This window comes from Pinus tabuliformis, chromosome 8, assembly GCF_031772625.1.
Source record: "Pinus tabuliformis cultivar Carrire ecotype Pingquan chromosome 8, CPIR1, whole genome shotgun sequence".
Lineage (NCBI taxonomy): Eukaryota > Viridiplantae > Streptophyta > Pinopsida > Pinales > Pinaceae > Pinus > Pinus tabuliformis.
In genome coordinates this window covers 1909236678-1909257262 of record NC_142294.1, presented here as the reverse complement: position 1 = coordinate 1909257262, position 20585 = coordinate 1909236678, and the positions used below count along the sequence as shown (strand labels likewise).

Below are 20585 nucleotides of genomic sequence, written 5' to 3'. Positions count from 1 at the left end.
AGTTGCAATTTAATTGTGGTAGCTGAGAATTCAATGTGCAAGAGTCGGATCGCAACATGCTTCCTTCTCGGCCATACTGTGTATTGAATGCAGTCGCCTACTGCTGTACTGCTTCATGCTTTAACTGGCTCCGCGCCATTGAACAATATCGCCCACCTCACTATTTTGAATATCAAAGGTCCACACATATATATCTTCTCTATCGGGTCCGCCTCATCGGGTCGCATTACATATCTTAAGCCGACCAATCCTCTGTTTCTCCATATATTTGAAAATATATAAAAACGCTGCAAAACACAAAAAATTTGCCTTTGGCGGACTTCAAATGCTAAATGATTCTGTTTCGGAAATCCATCAGGTCCGGGACTCATCACTATCGGCACCCGCCAAGGCTTCCTTTGTATTTCCTTATATTTCGTTATATAACGAAAATGCGCCAACAACCATTGAAAACGGCCTTAGCGCGGACCTGACAATTTATCAGAAATTATTTATAATGCTATCGGGTCCATCCCATCGGGTCGGATGCATGTCATATGTAAAGACCCCGTCCCCTTGGCTATCCCGATAGTGAAATGCCAATGCGATATCCGCCGATGCGATATATTTTGACTTATGCCTGGATAACATTAAAAACACGGAAAAAAAGGCCACTGGCAGAAGTGAAACAACATGAAATAAAATGTTGAATACCCGTCGGGTCCTGCCCCCCTTTTTGAAAGCGACGATGTGACACGCCGATGCGATATCGGCGATCGCTCATCGCAAAATATAAAATCCCAGACCTCTTTGTAAGTCCTCCATTGCGACTCGCCGATGCGATGTCGGCGATCGCTCATCAGCGATGTCTTGTGCCACGATCCTTGGTGAAGCGCACGGTTATTGTCTTAATGTTGCTGCACGGCTCAACTGTTGCGCAGTTGAAATTACATTTTCAACACTCCCCTTTAATTTCAACTGCTGGGCATTCAGTCATACCCAAACACTTCCTCAAAAATTCAAAGCTTTTCTGATCCAATGGCTTTGTCAAAATGTCTGCAACCTGTTCCTGAGTCCTGCAATGTTGTAAAGTGATTTCTCCACTACTTACCAATTCTCTGATGTAATGAAACCTTGTGTCAATGTGTTTCGTTCTCTTATGAAACACTGAATTCTTTGATAATGCAATAGCTGAGCTATTGTCACAAAAAATCACTGTTGCTTTTGCTTGCTCTTGGCCTAGGCTCCTTAACATTCTTCTCATCCAAACTGCTTGACATGCTGCTGCTGTAGCTGCCACATATTCAGCCTCTGCTGTAGACAACGCTACAATAGGCTGCTTCTTAGAAGTCCATGAACTGGCTCCTGAACCCATGTGAAAAACATAACCGGATGTGCTTTTCCGATCATCTTCACTTCCAGCCCAATCACTATCAGTGTATCCAACTAAATCTAAACATTCTGAAGTAGAATATAAAATTCCAAACATTTTAGTACCTTTGACATACCTCAGAATTCTTTTTGTTGCCTGCCAATGTGCCTCTTTTGGCCTCTCCATGAATCTGGAAATCAAACTAACAGCAAACATTATATCAGGCCTAGTTGCAGTTAAATACATAAGGCTGCCAACTATGCTCTTATACAAGCTAGGATCAAAATCCTTGCTGCTGTCCTCTTTGTTGAGTTTTAATCCCATTACCGTGGGAGTGATTGCTGCCTTGCATTCTTGCATATTAAATCTGCCCAACACTTCATTTACATATTTTGTTTTTGAGATAAAAATCCCATTTTCATTTTGATCTACTTCTATTCGTAAGAGTATCTCAGCAAACTCATGTCAGTGATTTCAAATTCTTCTTTCATGACTGATTTGAAATTTTCAATGAGGTAGTTATCATTACCTGTAAAAATCACATCATCAACATACAACACTACAATTAAAATTTTACCATCCTTTTCTTTGATGTAGATGGTGGGTTCTCCCTCACATTTGTCAAATTCATTTTCTAGTAGATAGGAATCTATCCTACTGTACCATGCTCTTGGTGCTTGCTTCAGCCCAAAAAGAGCTTTCTTCAATCTACACACTTTGTGCTCTTGGCCTTTCTTCTCATAGCCTAGAGGTTTTTCAATGTAAACCTCTTCCTTTAACACTCCATTTAGGAATGCTGACTTCACGTCCATTTGGTAAACTTTCCACTTGTTTTGTGCTGCAATGGACAACACTGCTCTCACGGTTTCCATTCTTGCAACAGGTGCGAAAGTCTCCTCATAATCTCTCCCATACTGCTGCTTGTATCCCTTGACAACCAACCTTGCCTTGCGTCTTTCAATTTTTCCTTCAGCATTGCACTTGGTCTTATAGACCCATTTGACTCCAATGACTTCTTTACCTTTTGGTAGCTCAACTAAATCCCATGTCTTGTTTCTTTCTATGGCATTCATTTCCTCATCCATAGCTTCTATCCATTTCTTATCTTTAATTGCATCTTCGAAATGAATAGGGTCATCAACATGACAATATAAGGCAAATAATGAATTCATACCTTCATCATAAAAGTCACTTAGATTTCTAAACTTCTTACCTCTTTCATTTGGTGTGCAAGTGCTTGAAGAAGCACTTGAATTTCCTCCTTGTGGTGTGCTTGGAGAGCCACTCTCATTTCTCCTCAAGGGTGTTCCTTGTTGTCCTTGTGTTGGTGCTGCTGTTTGGGGATGCATTTCAGCCATCTCTTCATCATCTTCATCATGAGACAAACAGTTTTTAACATTCACTGTTTTCTCTATGCTTCCATCCCAAGCTTCCTCCTCGATGAATTGAACATCTCTGCTCACAAGAAACTCCTTGGTAGATGGGATATACAACCTGTAAGCTTTGGATTCCTCACTGTATCCAATGAAGATACATTTCTCCCCTTTGCTGTCCAACTTCCTCCTTAGCTGATCTGGAATGTGTTCATAAGATACACATCCAAAAAATTTCATGTGGGTGACTCCTTGCTTTCTTCCACTCCATGCTTCTTCCGGCACTTTGTTCATCACTTCTTTTGCTGGGCATCTACTCAAAATATATACTGCACAGTGTACAGCTTCAGCCCAATAATCATTTGGCAGATGTTTTGCCTTCAACATGCTCCTCGCCATATCCATGATTGTTCTATTTTTCCTTTCAGCAACTCCATTTTGTTGTGGGGTGTACCTAGCTGTAAATTGCTTGTGAATTCCATTTTCTCTACAAAACCGTAGGAATTCTTTGGAGATATACTCACCTCCTCTGCCAGTTCTCAAAACTTTGATGCACAACCCACTTTGATTTTCCACAAGTGCTTTGAAATTTCGAAATTTTTCAAACAGTTCACTTTTACTCTTTAGAAAATAAGCCCAAGTCTTTATGGTCAAATCATCAATGAATGTTAGAAAATATTGGCTGCCTGCTAGTGATGGTGTTTGCATCGGTCCACATAAGTCTGTGTGGAAAATTTCTAAGGGTGCTTTTGCCCTGATGGTTTTCCCTGATGGAAAACTTTCTCTATGTTGTTTTCCCAAGATACAACCTTCACAAAGGCTATCTGGTTTCTCTATCAATGGTAATCCTCTTGCCATCCCTTTTTTTCTCAACAAGTTAAGACCTCCAAAGTTGAGATGTCCAAATCTCAAGTGCCACAACCAATTTTCATCCTTTGGCACACTTTGGAAAGCCTCTTGGGTGACTGCTGCAATTACTTCTTTGTTTTTCGAATCTACTCTTATTCTGAGAGGGAACATTCTGTTCCTTGTCATCTTCACTTCAGCAATACATCATTTGTTGGGTGCTCTATCCATGATGGTGCATACATCATTCTCAAAGAAAACAATGTACCCCTTTTGAACAAGTTGTCCAATACTCAAGAGGTTACATCTCATTCCTGGAACATAATAGACATCTGCTATGGTTTTCTTTTCACCTTCATTTGTAAATATTTTAACTTCTCCTTTACCCATAACAGAAACTTTACTATCAGTCCCAAGTGTGACTTGTGACTTCACACTTTGATCTAAAGCAGAAAACAAAGCTATGTTTCCTATCATATGGTTGCTGCAATCGGAGTCTAGAAACCATATATCATCACTATTTGTTTCAGCCATATTACAAGCTAAAAGTACATTATCTTGGCTGATATTTTCTCTAGTGATATTTGCATTGGATCTATTATTCATATCATGCTACTTCTTCCTACATTCATTGGCATAGTGCCCATATTTTTTATAGTAATAACACTGGACATTGGATTTTTCATACCTTTGTCCTTGAGCATGATTTTTTCCTCTTTGTTGGCTGCTACCTTGGCCTTGGTTCTGATTTGGATTGCTGCCTCTTCCTTGAGCATTTGCTGGACTGTTTCTTCCACCTCTGTTTTGGCTTCTGCCTCTTCCTCTCTTGTTTCCTCTGCCTTGACCTCTTCCTCTTCCAAAGGACATCTAGGTCTTGAAGGCTTGCTCTAGAGATGAGTTTTCATTTCTACTCAACCTCTGCTCATGTGTTATCAGTGATGCATGAAGTTCATCAACTAAAAAGTTTGAGAGATCCTTTGTCTCTTCTATGGTGGTGACAATCACATCAAACTTTGAGGGTAGGATCCTCAACAGTTTCTCCACAATCCTCCTTTCTTCAAGAGTTTCTCCATGAGTCCTTATTTGTGTGGCCAGACCAATTACAAGTGTGAAGAATGAGTCAATATCGTCTGACTCCTTCATGCTTAGATTCTCAAAATCTCTCCTCAGTAACTGTAGTTTTGCTGTCTTCACTTTCTCCATGCCTTGATAAGTTGTCTTGAGGGTTTGCCATGCTTCTTTGGATGTCTTAGCTGCTGCTATCCTTGGAAACACACTCTGGTCCACTGCTTGATACAAAAATACAAGGGCCTTTGAATCCTTCTTCTTGTAGCTCTTCAATAGATCTTTCTCTGCTTGAGTTAAATTATTAAACTCATTTTCATCTGTTGGTTCTTTAAAACCATCTTCAACTATTTTCCATAAGTCTAGTCATAGTTTTTCCCATTAAACTGTGGGAGCTGAGTATTAAAAATACCCATACTAGTGTTGGTGCTGTCCATTCCTTGCATTCTCAGCTATGCTGGATCCTTTCTTCACTAAGTCTTCACCCTGCTGGAGAAGCTGCTGCAACAAAAGGAACCTTCCTTCAGCTTCTTTGACACCTTCAAAGAGCCTGAACCAGCTCTGATACCACTGTTGGGGATTTTTCTGTTAAAATCCCAAAAACAAAATAAACTGAATACAGAGAACAATGCTATGTTTTTCACACTGGATCTTAACACAACGAAAGGCTAAAAATTTATTTGCAGAGGACAGAGTTTTTACACACCAACAGATTTCTATTCATTAATAAAACTGGTATTACAAAAGAGTCTTCCTCTCTCACGGAGGGATTTCACCAAAAAAAAATCATGTGCAGTGCTACTCTATTCATTCCTTTCCCATTACATTGTGTATACTACGCTGCTATGTATTACATTTCGTGTTCAACAACTAATATTTCATTCACATGCGCTGTTGCGCTTTTACCTTCTCTCATTCTACGGACATCCACACAAAAAAAAACACATACTAAATATAAATGATTTAATGAACAAAAATGGAGTCCCATGCTGTAAACTACTCGAGGCTGTCCTTCTTGTCCTTGGCTGAGCTGCACTTTAACTGCGGTAGCTGAGAATTCAATGTGCAAGAGTTGGATCGCAACCTGCTTCCTTCTCGGCCATACTGTGTATTGAATGCAGTCGCCTACTGCTGTACTGCTCCATGCTTTAACCGGCTCCGTGCCATTGAACAATATCGCCCACCTCACTATTTTGAATATCAAAGGTCCACACATATATATCTTCTCTATCGGGTCCACCTCATCGGGTCGCATTGCATATCTTAAGCCGACCAATCCTCTGTTTCTCCATATATTTGAAAATATATAAAAACGTTGCAAAACACAAAAAATTTGCCTTTGGCAGACTTCAAATGCTAAATGATTCTATTTCAGAAATCCATCGGGTCCGGGACTCATCGCTATCGGCACCCGCCAAGGCTTCCTTTGTATTTCCTTATATTTCGTTATATAATGAAAATGCGCCAAAAACCATTGAAAACGGCCTTAGCGCGGACCTGAAAATTTATCAGAAATTATTTATAATGCTATCGGGTCCATCCCATTGGGTCGGATGCATAAGACCCTGTCCCCTTGGCTATCCTAATAGCGAAATGATGATGCGATATCCGCCGATGCGATATATTTTGACTTATGCCTGGATAACATTAAAAACACAGAAAAAAAAAGGCTGCTGGCGGAATTGAAACAACATGAAATAAAATGTTGAATACCCATTGGGTCCTGCCCCCCTTTTTGAAAGCGACGATGCGACACGTCGATGCGATATCGTTGATCGCTCATCGCAAAATATAAGAGCCCAGACCTCTTTGTAAGTCCTCCATTGCGACTCGTCGATTGGATGTCGGCGATCGCTCATCGGCGATGTCTTGTGCCACGATCCTTGGTGAAGCGCACGGTTATTGTCTTAATGCTGCTGCACGGCTCAACTGTTGCACTGTTGAAATTACATTTTCAACACTTTCCTTATTCTTCCCATTTAAAACTTTAATTTTGGATTATAGATTCTCACTTTCTTCTTCTTCTTTCTTAATCAGTGACTATGGGATGTATTTGGAGCAAATTTTGAGTATTGTATTGGCAAAGGTAAAAGAAGGGGAACCCTTAGAAGTGGCTAAACACCCAGTTTCACTGGACGAAGCAGCCAAGGATTTCCAAAGTAAAATTCTGAATCTAAGCGACACAAATATTGTGGTTATTACTGGGATGGGCGGCATCGGGAAGACGACTCTCGCTAAACATCTCTACAATGTAAAATGTTCTGACTTTCCTCGATCTTGTTTTTTTCTTAACGTGAGGGGAAGGGACTTAACATCTTTACAGAAGCAGTTAATTTGTGATCTGTTGGGTCATGATTTGGATATTGATAATACCATCCAAGGAAAGGCTATTTTGCAACGCAGTCTACAAGCTCTCCTAGCTCTGATTGTTCTGGATGAGGTTGATGATATGGAGTGAATCCACAGTCTACTAGATATTGATGCAGTGGGACCTCGTAGTGTGATTTTGCTCACATCTCGCCATAGAGATTTAATCTGACCATCACCAAAAGCTTTGTTATATGATGTAAAGCCATTAAATAGACAGCATGCCCAAGAGCTCTTTTGCCACTATGCTTTCGATCTATTAGAACCAGTTCAAGGGTTTGAAGACTTGGTGAAGGAGCTACTAGAAATTTTTGATGGGTTGCCTTCATCCTTAAAAGTTTTGGGCCAACATCTTGCTGCCAATCGTGACAAGACCTATTGGAAGCTGCAGGTGGAAAAGTTTTCTAAAACATTATCAGACGATACAATAAACACATTAAAAGCGAGTTACGAGGATCTGAAAAAGGAAGAGAAAGAGATGTTTTTGGACATTGGGTGTTTCCTGGCAGGAGAAGACCAAGGGCTAATAGTCTGAGTTTTGGAGGGATTAGGTTACTGTTACGTCAGAGACTGCCTTAAAAGTATACATAAAAAATGCCTTCTCGAGTATGATCATGATATGGAGACCAGCAATTATCTGAGGAAAATTATCAGCGTTTCATTTTGTTTCCAAATTGTGAATTTAAAAAAAAAATGCTTCTGTATTAATATTAAATAGATAGTACACATGTATTTTGATTATAGTCTCCTTTTTCAACAGACATTAATTCCAAAAAGACAGTGATCTATGCCTTTTTTTGCTAACCATATCTTCTAGTTCTATGTACACAAGTGTTTTAGTTCATTATCAGTTTTACTCAGTCTATATTAATGATAAAAAAGAAAACACAAAATGTATTCATCTTCTTCACCTTCTTACAGTAAAAAAGTCCCATATGTTCTTCATTACTCAGTATTGTCTTTTAACTAGTTGATACTTCCCACATTTGTCTTAACCCCATGATCAGATGCTGTAAAAAAAATTACCAGGTTTTTTCCCAATACCTCTTTTGGATAGTAAATCTGCAGTCCAGTTCTGTTGTTTTGTTCTCTGTACATGTGATCAATGTTGATGTGTTGGTATGTGTCTACCATTCAAAATAAAAGAATTGAATTTATTATATCCTTTTATCCAATCTATAACGTCTTTTGCATCCTCATAGACCTGGAGGCTCTCCAATCCCAACCATATCACTGCTATAACTGATTATTTCCCTGCTTTTCCCAACCATATCCTTGCTATAACTGATTATTTCCCTGCTTGGTACAGACAAAGTGCCAGGATGAGCAACCTAAGCATTCCCGAGTCATGATGCACAATCAACTTAAGGGATTGACAAGACATATAACCAGAGAGGAACTTTTCGACTTCCCAAAGAATAAGCCCCTCCGCCTTAGTTGCTTAAGGGATATAACGAAAATGTTTCAGTTGCAGGTATTTGTATCAGGTCTCCAAATTTTCTTTGATTCCTTTACTAATCTGTATTATAATTTTGAGCTATTTTGATGAGGCAACCATTTAACTTAGGTTAATGTGATTGTGCTTGTTAGGACGGCTCAGAATCCTGTTTAACACGAGGAATTTGCATTCTTAAAGATCAGAATCTGCCAGAACTCACAAATCACATAAATAGTAGGGGTGTTCACCTTTTAGTGGTTGACCATCCCATGAACTTGTCCTCATTTACTATGTCGCGTGACTTGATTTGGCTTCGCTTGAACGAATTTCCATCCATTTCCATTCCATCTACCATTTCATTGGCCAAATTAAGAGTTTTGGAGCTTCATGATGGTTCTGGTGACCACATCCAACACACAATTGATAGATTTAATGAGGTATAAATTTAGATTTTAGAATGTTTTGATCAACGATTTAGAGAGTATTTTAATCCAGTTTAAATTCCAGTAGCCAGCCATTAACAGATAACGTACATTGCAGCTTCCTAGTGAGTTGCCTGAGTCGAATAGTGATGCGAGCGGAGCCACATCTGCAAGTTCTTCGAGCAACCATGAAACGTTTGATGTTGAACATTATATGAATTTCTGCAAAAATATCTCTAGCGCTCAACAACGTGCAGTGCCATCTTTTTCCCGTTTTACCCAATGTATAGGAACCGTCATGAATAAAATAATTTTCAAATATTTCACAACTTCACAATCATTCCCCATTCATTTTGGGGAACTTAGAAACCTAAGACAGTTAGATCTATTGCGTTGCATTAATCTGACTGAACTGCCTAGTTCCTTCTCTGAATTATTGCATCTTCAATATCTAGCATTGCAATATTGTATTAATTTTTCCATCCCAAAGGATGTTTTGGGAGACATATCAACACTTGAGTATTTTGATTTCAGAGGTTGTGCCAAATTGGTACACTTGCCAGAGGGAATGGCAAAACAAAGGTCTTTAAAGTACCTAAACCTAAAATTCTGCTTCGAATTAAAGGAACTGCCAGCTCTTTCAAGTTTTGTACATCTTAAATTTCTCAACACAGATGGCTGCGTCAAACTGGAAACCCCGAATGATGAAGGTCTGAAATCATTGGAAGAGATCAAAATGGAGGCATGTTAGAAGCTACAGATTGTAGAAAGTTGTGTCCACTGGAACGGTTGAAATTTGGAATCTACTTTTGTGAGTATGGATTTACTTTCAATATATCCAATATATTTCCCGTGGCAAAGCCATATAGTTGATTTGTAGTAGTGAATGTTGTGTGATAAAATTAGATTGTGGTGAAAGATAGATATAAGTAGCGTTGGGAATTTTTGATAATTCTAGAACAAATGAACAGAGAAAAATGCTTTGTTTCTTAACACAGTGGAACAACAAAATTGTTTTCGCTGAAGATAGAGTTTCACTCATGCACACAAAAAACTTGTATTCATTAATAAGATTGTTGTTACAAAAAAAATTCTTCCTCCAATAGAGGGATTACACCAAGCCTGATTCAGAGGCAGTTCCAAAAAAAAATTACTTTATCTCTCCAAAAAAATTAACACAGACTTGAACAAAACTTCCCCACAAATCGGGTGTCTCGATCACATACAATAGAAGTGGGTAATCCAAAATGAACCCATACATGTTCAAAGAATAGTTTTGCAGTTTGTTCAGCTGTAATCTGCTTATTACAAGGTATCAAAATGCACATTTTGCTGAACCTATCCACAACCACATACAGATAATCATGACCTTTTCTAGACTTAAGCAGTCCCCCAACAAAATCCATGGAAACACTTTCCCAAGGTTGAGAAGGAATTGGTAACGGAATGTACAGGCCTAGTTTTCTATTGCTGGGCTTGCTTTTGGCACACATAGTACACCCTCTTACATATCTAGAAACTGTCTCACTCACTTTTGGCCAATAAAAAAATCTTTGCAACTGTGAAACTATTTTACTTACCCCAAAGTGACCTGATATCAGAGAAGTGTGCGCCTCTCTGATTATCTTTACTATTTCTGTTTGTGGAATGCCGAGTTTCCCACAATAATATTAGAGTCGGTCCTTCACATGATAATCCAATTCTTTTACCCTTTTTCCTTGACTCAAAGTTGCATGTACACCTTTAAGGTCTATATCTTGAGCATATTGTTCAATGTAGCTTTCATGTAGTACAGAATTGTGCTTAAGTATAGTAGATGCATTTATAATGGGTCTAGATAACACGTCTGCAACTTTATTGTGTATGCCCTTTTTATATCTGATGAGTAAAGGAAACTATTGTAGAAAACCCATACATCTGTAGTGCCTTGATTGCTACAACTTAGTTTGGGAGTGTAGATATTGAAGTGGTTGATGATCAGTATGTATTACTGTATCTTTGCCCATTAACTAATGCTTCCAATTTTTCACACTCTGAACTAATGCATACAATTCTTTATCATATGTAGGATAGTTAACTACTATAGGATTAAAAGTCTCAGAACGATAACATATGGGTTTACCGTGCTGTGTCAACATTGCTCCCATGGCATAATCACTAGCATCTGTTTGGGTCTCAAATGGTCTTTGTAGATCAGGCAGTGCTAGTACAGGTGCTATACTAATCTTTTCTTTCAAGGTGTCGAAGGCTTTCTGATGTTTGCCTCCCCACTGAAACACCTTGTTCAATCTTGTCAAAGCATGTAAGGGAGCTGCAATTGAGGAAAAGTTAGAAATGAACTTCCTCCAATATTGTGCTGCTCCTAAGAATCTTCTCACTTCTGTAGCAGACTTGGGTTTAGGCCAGTTTACAATGACTGCCACTTTAGAGGGATCTATTTTCAATTCACCACCCCCTACTATATGACCCAAATAATTTAGAGATGTTTTACCAAATTCACATTTTGAGAGTTTAACATAAAGTTTTTCTCTTTTCAAAACATCTAATGTCTGCTTAACATGCTTTAAGTGTTCCTCCCACGTTTTACTAAAAATCAGAATGTCATCCAGATACATAATAACAAAATCATCAAGAAAAGGTCTGAGTACATCATTCATTAATCTCATGAAAGTAACGGGAACATTGGTTAAGCCAAAAGGCATAACTAGCCACTCATACAATCCCTAATTTGTTTTGAAAGCATTCTTCCATGCATCTTGCTCTGCAACTCTAACTTGATGGTATCCACTGTGCAAGTCCAACTTGGTGAAATAAACAGCTTCCTTCAATTGATCTAAAAGATCATCTATGCGAGGAAGGGGATAATGATTTTTTATTGTTATCTTATTCAGTGCTCAGTAGTCAATGCACATTCTCCACGAGCCATCTTTATTTCTCACCAAAACGATTAGTGACCCACGTGGTGATGTGCTAGGCCTGATGAACCCATTCTCGAGCAACTCCTGCACCTGCTTCTTGATTTCAGCATTCTCTAAAGTAGACAACCTATACATCCCAACGTTAGGCAATGGAACATCTTGCTGCAAAATAATATCATGTACTATTTCCTTTTTGGGTGGCAGACCTTTAAGTTCTTGAAACAAGACATTATACTCTGAAAAAATATTTTCTATATCAACTTGTTGCTTAGCATTACAGTCCTCAAATATATTGATTTTATCAGGTTTCTTTTCCTTTACAACCATCAATAAGAATTGTTTGCATGAATTTATCATTCTTTTCATCTGCCCTGAATTGATGAGAGTATATTTATTCTTGAGCTTATAAGCTCTTACAAAGTATTTGATTCCATCTTTAACAAGTAGATACTTGTTCTCAGCTCTATAGAAAATATCTTTCCTATCATACAAGTAAGGACTCCCTAAAATAATTCCACATATATCCAAAGGAATTATGTCTAACTCAACCTCATCTACAAATGCTGACCCAAAAGAAAACTTGAGTTTGCATTGTCTAGTCACTTGTAGTTGTGCTTTATCATTCAACCATCCTAATGGGTATGGTTTCCTGTGAGGTGTAGTTTCTAATCCCAATTTCTTTACAATTGCTTCAGAAATCAAATTTACTTGTGAGCCACTATAAAACAAAGTATCAATCTTTTGATGTTTGGAAACAAATCGAATATGGAAAAGCTCATGTCTTTTTCTCTCATGTTCTTCATCAATAATAGATTGATCAGAATCACTAGTAGATGCTTCAAGATTCTTACCTTTCATACCTGTGGCTGCAATGGTTGTTTCATCTTTCGAGTCTGACCCCAAATCTTTCTGAATAGCTGCAGCAGTCTTCTTCTTATTGCCCTCAGACTTCTTAGTTCTTAGCTCTAGATGCAAAATCCAACAATTCTCATCATCATGCCCCTCCTTTTTACAGTGAGTGCATGAAGCTTTGCTTTTCTGTGTAGTGTTAGCCTTCCTTTCTTTCCACTTCTGCTTTCTTTTCTACTTGCTCTTGCTTGCAGTGGGTTGGGATGGTCCCCCAACTTCTGGATGTCCATTCTTTCCTCTATCTTCTAGATGAGTAGCTTGTACAGATACCTCATCTATACTAGTGGGATTAAACATGAGGATGGTATCCCTCATGTAGCTGTGTAGACCACCAATATACTTCAAAAGAGTCTCTATTGAGTCTAATGAGATCCCTAGAATCAATGCTCTCTTTATAAATTCTTGAGTGTACCCTTTCACACTTTTCCCTTTCAACTACCGAAGAGTTTGCCAACTCATCATGGCTTGTTGCATGTAGGCCAATGGAAAAAATTGCTTCTTGATGGCAGAAACAAATTCACTCCAGACAAAGTTAGTCTTACCATGTCTTTTCATGTCAGCTTGGGTTCTACCTTCCCACCAAACCAAGGCAGTGCCTCCTAGGTGTAGGCTTGCCAGCTGAATTTTTCTCTTGTCTGAGTCGATGTTCTGCACTCTGCAATAAACATCAATTTGTCTAATCCAGTTGTCCAACTTTCCAGCGTTTAGCTCTCCATCATATATAGGCAATTCGAATTTAACATCTAGCTTGATTAAAGATGCTTTCTTATTATGCACATCGCTATTAGAAGGTGTGAGAAAGTTTTCCCCTTTCCCTTTTCCTTTTGAGTGGTCATGGGAATGAGACTCATCTTCTTCTTTGTCTTGTTTGGAACCTAATGAATCTTCATCCTTATGCTTTCTAAAGTCCCTATACATTTCTTCTACCATAGACTTTATAGCTAGGAAACTCTCTATGAATTGAGGGTCGGGCCCCATAGAACCTTCCTCTAACATTGTCTTATGAGGATAGACTCTCCCAATTTCAGGATTAGTTTCGACGAACTCTCCTTCTCCTAATTTGAGCTTTGATCTAGTGAGCATTCAACAACTAAACCAACACAAACTTGTCTAACCTTACAACCTAAAGCTCTGATACCACTTGATCTGATAATCACTCTATGAGTGATTTTAGTTAAGAATTATTAAACGGAGGTATTACAGACTCATGTGCTGGTGTGTGTCTAGGTTATTTAAGCAGCAGATCGATCAGATTGCAAATACATAGACACTTGAAATGGAAGACAACAGAGAAACACAGTAAGAAAAATAAGAACACAAGAAATTAATAAGGAGTTCACCCTATCCTCCAGGGCTATATCTTTGGTCCAGCTCTTAGTGGTGGCCTTCTTTATTGTGTCTTAAAGCAAAGAATTACAAAGAAGGAGCTCAATATGAGTCTCCTATTCCACTAGAGTACACAAAATCTTGGCCTTACCAGCTTTTTGACCTCTCGGGTCTACAGTGGAAGGAGCCCAGTGTGGTGCTTAGTCCTGACAGATCCCTCTCAGGGATGGCTCAAATTTCTCAAGTCCTCCGGTGCTCGACGTTGCCTTTGGTCAGCTCGATCCTCTGTCTTCTTACTACTTTTTTCTCTCTCTATCTGCTTTCTCTGTTCTTCCGGGTGTGTCCCTTCTGCTGGTCTGTGCATGGCTTCAAAGCCACTAAAGCTCATGGCTGTTCAATTCCCCTTCCAACTCCGTTGAATCGCCTACTACAACTTCACTTGGAGTTCCCTATCTCGGCGTCATCATCAGACTCACAGGGAGTGACCACTTGTCCTCCTGCGAATTGTGCCACCTTGCTCTGTCGGTTCGGTTCTTTAGTTACGTTGTGGAAGGAGTCATCCGCCACCTTGACGATCAAAGAGGACCTCAAATTCTTCTAAATCACAGCTTAATACCTCGTTACATACAGTCTTACCTTCAGGCGCGATATCAACTGTTAGATCTAGATCCCTCAGATCCGACGCCATTCGCTCATTTCATGCGGTTGACTTGCTTGGTCATTAGCGTGTGATGAGCAACAATTTTCTCTCTCCCCCGATTGCCACGCATCAGGCGCTGAGTGGAATTGCTCTGTTTTCACCAAGTCTTCTTACTGCCAAAGGATGCCCCCGATAAATTCCACCGGTTTTTGGAGCGCGGGTCCTGCCTTAGCCTTTAGCCTTTTTTCCCATGGTTTTCCCGGCTCCCATGCGATTGAGCACTCGAAGCCCCATCCTTTTCGAGGGTTTTTGCCCAGCAAAAACTCCCTTCATTTCCCAATATGAGCTTCCCAGGGGCTACTTTCACCTCCTGTGCAGTCTCCATGGGCCTCGGTCAGCACACTTTGACCAAGGTCCTCGTTGTTCCACATTGGCTGCCAACTGCCACTATTTTAGAGGTGTTTTTGATTGGTGCTCTCAATTCTTTAAAGTCTGTCCTGACCTGGTACAACCATGGTTCTTTTGATTATTCTTTATGGATACAATTCGGATCAGGTAGGGACTACATATTTAACTCAAGCTAGTGAAGAAACTATGACAATCAAATAATAGAACCATACTTATGGAATAGTTAGACTCACGTTACACGAGACAAGGTCTATAAAAAGAGCTAGAGTTCTACCAGTGTGTCACCAATGTTGTAGCAGCTACAACCACTCTCCAAAATGTTTCCTATGCTTCATTTTGGAGCCTCCCTCCTAAATCATAGCAGCTCATCTTGCATTGACCCACGTATTTTTTCTTTGGTTGAGCTTCATCCTTTGCATTATGGCTTGTGCTTTCTTACTTGGTTTACTCTCTAACCCACAAGATTATCTCTTGACTTTTTCTTCACCTGGTTCAAGGCTTCCCTTAGTCAACTTCGTAATCCTTGAGGGAAACTAGCCTTGCTCTTGGGAATTGCACAGTCCAAGCTGACAGTGAGCCTTCAACTACAAAATTGCACAGAGCTAGTTGATAGTCAACCTTCAGCTGAGAAACTGTGCAGAGCATGAGGGACAACCTTGAGCTATTCATCCCATAAACTGTGTAGAAGCTTCTTCCTCATAATTTGCTCAGTGCATGAGCTAGTGAGTTGCTCAATCCTTCCCAGAATTGCACACTCACTCTTGGAATGAAAATTTTCCCGAAAAATAAAAAAAAGCAAGAAGCATCCATAGGAAATAGGGATGTATTATTAGTTTCCAAAGGATGACACATTGTTATCCTTAGAAGTTTCCACCAAGTGTCACTTTTGTCCTTGAGCTCAGGCATGTGCATCATAAATTCGAATTTTCCCTGTTCAATCTAATGGATGCCTCTAGACATCATTTTTACATTTGATCATAAAGCCCTAGCATTCCCAAGGAGATCAAGGAGCCTTTGGAGCATTGTCATCACAGTTTTTAGTGAGTTTTGTTTCTATCCTCTTTTGCCGCTTTTCATTATTTAGCTTGTGAGAGTGTTGTTTCACTTGTTTCTTTGAACAAATACTGGAGTTTTAAATTGTTTTCTCTTGTAGGAGTGTTGTTCATGTTATAGACTACCTTTCCCAAGTCTCGCATGAGGTTTCCCGTTTTTCACTAACAGTCGTTATCACGGTGACTCTCTTCACATGCTTCATTTTAATCAATTGTTGCAGTTGTTTCACATGAATGCATCAATACTTAATCAAATCTCAACCCAGCATCACAAAATCCTTCATATCTACTTGATTTTCACACTCCCCATGGGTAGATCTAGTCTCCCATTTCCCGGATCTCACACTTCACTGCATGCACTACATAATCTGGGAGCTCAAGTCCTTTGTGTTGGCTTCTGGAATTGTACAAAGCCTATCCTGGCCTCACTCCAACTGAGCACTGCATAGTTTCAGGAACCAACCTCCCATCTTGGCCACTAAGACTACACAATGTGCAGTCTCTCCCTGGCCCTAGCCCAAACTAAACTATGCATTACGTAGTTCTGGTCATCAAGATTCTACACTAACTGATGTGATTGCATAGTGCATAGTTCCCATAGTTAGTGAGTCACCCCTGTTGGTCAAAGTTGTGGAATTCCTCTCATCAGATGCCATTATTGTTGCTTGATCATGCTTTGAAGTTAGATTTGTAAGAGATAATGTTTTCTTTCCATGAGTGTCCCTTCCTGTCCCATAGGTACCCCACTCATGAATTACTTCTCTCCAATAGTAATTGTACGATGGCACCAAAGAGGGTTTCTTGAAAAGAGACCACTGAAAGAAGTACTGGGGAAGTAGTTGAGCAAGCATTAGTTAACTTGCCAATATATGCAGACACTCAACTGCTCCTAGAAAAGGATTAAACACTAACATGGCAGAGAGTACAACAAAAATAGCAGAAGGAAAAAATCCATTAAAAGATCAAGGAAAGAGGAATTTGCTAACATAATAGAGGGAGAAAAAAGTTGCAGAGTAAAATCACATTCAATTTTCATGTAGGAAACTTTGGCAGCAGAAGGAAAAGGAAGCAAGGGACATAAAAAAAATAGCAGAGGAAGAGAGAAAAGCAGAGCTTGCAAGTAGCAAAACTTAGATCATAGCAAGTAGAACAACAATCGAAGGAAGGATGGGAGCTGAGGAGGAAATCCCTCTTTCCTCTTGTGGAAATCCATCTCTAGATGTTTCCACTTTCGATCATTCAAAGAATGCATGGAATGTTAATATATCATTTGATTGTCGAGACGACAAATCTATCTTCTCGAATCCACTTGATCTCTCATATTTCATTTCTGGAGACTCAGAGGTTGAAAATTATTGTTTTTCATCACCCCCTCTTTTTTATTTGTCAGATCATGAGGATGCCATTCTTAAAGTTTAATTTTTTGATCTTGGTTGTCGTGACATTTTCACTCATTCATTTTATCACGATTTTTATTCACCTACTGTTGATATTTATAAGACACTACTCTTTGATGATCCATCTTCTGATGAAGTGGAAAATCCTCAAGATGTTGAGGCACTTCAGCCCAAGCTAATGGTTATGTTAGGTTCTCGTATCCTTCAGGTCAGTTCCACTTCCGACTATAAATCAATTTAATCTCCCCAGGCTCCTCATCACTCTCTTGTTCACATTGAAAATCAATCCAATCCATGGTTTTCGCATCCTCCACCATAACCACACGATCCTTTTGCTCATGCATTGGAGGAGTCATACATAGCAAGCACTGTTGCAAAACAAAAAAATTCTTCTTTATTCATGTTTTCTCACTTGTCAATTTTGAAGGTGTGTACATGCTTGTCATCCATGCGCAATGTGATAGAATACCATGATACATCTGTAGAGTACCTTTCATGTGCTTTCAACTTTTTCTTTTTTGTGGAAACTATTTGGTTTGTATTGTTTCATATTTCTTGTGTGTTGGTTTGCTTGAATATCTTTCTTTTCAATCATGTTGTCGTCTACATGGGTCAACCGATGCACCAATGGATATACTGAAAATATCGCTTCACATGAGATAGCCCGAGCTCTTCTTAGCTTAGGTGTAGGATTATTGTTTGCTTTCTTATTTTTTTCTCTTACTATGTGTTTCTTCATCTTGTTTCCTTCCTTTGCTTAATTCCTTCTGTACCCATAGGATTATTTTTCGCATGAAACCGCATATGGCTTCTTGAGACAAGTAGGGTGAAACCAAAGAGGACTTGTACAACTATCAACACTTGGTTATCTTTCTCTTCCCTCTCCTTATGAGGATCTTGTATTTCTTCTAATTGATAATACCCTAACGGAAAATACGTTCCTTTCAAAGTGAGTCATGGTGAAATCACAATTCTTTCACTCTTAACTAGTACCACCTACTCTTATCAATTTTCTATATTCCGTTAACCCTTGTCAACTCAATAAATTAAAGTAAGGAGAGGGGGAAAACCTGAACAAGTATGTCATAGGTATATATAAACATCCTTCTCCGAAGGGACAACCTCTTCTTCTCTCAATAAGTCAGGATCTATTTTCCACCTCATGAAATAAATGAGTTCCCATGCATAGTTCTTTGAAAAATGAAAAGAAAAAAAATTAATAAAATAAAGGTGAAAGAAGAGAAAGGCTCCCTACATGGAGTGGTGAAGCAAGTGAATCTGCTGGGGTATTGTCGAGGTTCGCTGGTAGCAGAGCAATGCTTGTGTTCCTGAAGTGACTCCGCCGGGGTATTGTCTAGGCCTGCTAGTAGCAGAGAAACACTAGAGATTAAACTAAAACTATGATAGTCTATATTACTTGTGCATCAATATACCTTTCATCCCCAATTGAAACAACTCAGTTGACTTGGCTTGGTATGTGTGTTGCTGATAAAGAGAATGGTAGAGACAACATCTCTAACTCAAGCTAGTGAAGAAGCTATGACAATCGAAGAATAGAACAATACTTATGGAAGAATTAGACTTGCTTTACATGAGATAAGCTCCATAGAAAGAGCTGGAGTTCTTCCAATGTGTCTCCAATGTTGTAGCGGCTACAACCACCATAAAATGTTTCACCTATGATTAATTTTGGAGCCTCCCTCCTAAATCATAGTAGCTCATCTCACACTCACCCAAGTACTTGTGCTTTGATTGGGCTTTATCCTTTGCATTATGGCTTGTGTTTTCTTAATTGGTTTACTCTCTAACCCACGAGTCGATCTCTTTACTTAGTATTCACCCGGTACGATGCTTGCCTTAGTGAACTGCACAATCCTTGAGGGCAATGAGCCTTTCTCTCGAGAATTGCACAGTCAAAGCTAACAGTGAGCCTTTAGCTCCAAAATTGTGCAGATCCAGTTGATAACCAACCTTCAGCTAGGAAACTACACAGAGAATGAGGGGCAGTCGAGAGCCACTCAAACCATAAACCGCACAGAAGATTCTTCCTTAGAAGCCGCTTAGTGCATCATCCAGTCAGTTGACCACTCCTTCCCAGAACCACGCAATCTCTCCTAGAAATGCATGACAGTTTTCCCGAAAAGGAAAAATAAGCAAGAAGCATCCCTAGGAATTAAGGGTCTATTATTAGTTTCTCGAGGGTGACACATTGCTACCCTTAGAAGTTTCTGCCAAGTGCTAGTTTTGTCCTTGATCTCAGGCATGTGCTTTATAAATTCTAATTTCATCAAGTCCATGTAATGAATGCCTCTAGAGCTCATTTGTACATTCTATCATCAAGCCTTAGAATTCCCAAGGAGATGAAGGAGCCTTCGGAGCACTGTCGTCGTTTTTCTGGGTGAGTTTTTCTTTTATCATATTTTACCACTTTTTCTGATGCTTTTCATTGTTTAGCTTTTGATAGTGTTGTTTCACTTGTTTCTTTGAACCAAAGCTGCCGTTTTAACTTGTTTTATCTTGTAGAAGTGTTGTTTCAAGTTATAGACTGCCTTTCCCAATTGTCACATGAGTTTTCTCATTTTGCACTAACGTTCCTTGTTGTGATGACTCTCTTCACATGCTTTGGTTTCCTTCAGTTTAATCAATTGTTGGACTTGTTTCACATGCATGAATCAACACTTATTCATATTTTCACCCACCATCACATCATCCTTCAAATCTTCTTGATTTTCACACCCCCCATGGTTGGGTTTGGGCTCCCATTTCTAGGATCTCACACTTCACTGCATGCACTACGCAATCTAGGAGCTCAAGGCCTCTGGCTTGGCTTTTGGAATTATGCATATCCTGTCCTAGCCTGGCTCCAATTGCACATTGTGCAGTTCCAGGATCCTGTCTCCTAGCTTGGCCACTCACACTACGTAATGTGCAGTCTCTCCCAGGCCCTCGCCCAGACTGAATAGCACATTGCACAGTTCTAGTTATCAAGCTTGCACACTAACTCTTGGGACTATGTAGTGTGCAATTCCCACAATCATGAAGTCACCCCTATTAGTAAAAGTTGCGCAAGCCC

The 20585-nt window shown here is 39.4% G+C and overlaps 1 protein-coding gene across 1 annotated transcript; it reads left to right on the top strand.

The window, feature by feature from the left end:
• The first annotated feature begins 6499 nt into the window (after positions 1 to 6499).
• Positions 6500 to 7093, top strand: LOC149244072 (disease resistance protein RUN1-like). The gene has a single exon (XM_089371408.1). The coding sequence runs from the start codon at positions 6500 to 6502 to the stop codon at positions 7091 to 7093; it is 594 nt and encodes a 197-aa protein (XP_089227534.1).
• The last annotated feature ends 13492 nt before the right edge of the window (positions 7094 to 20585 follow it).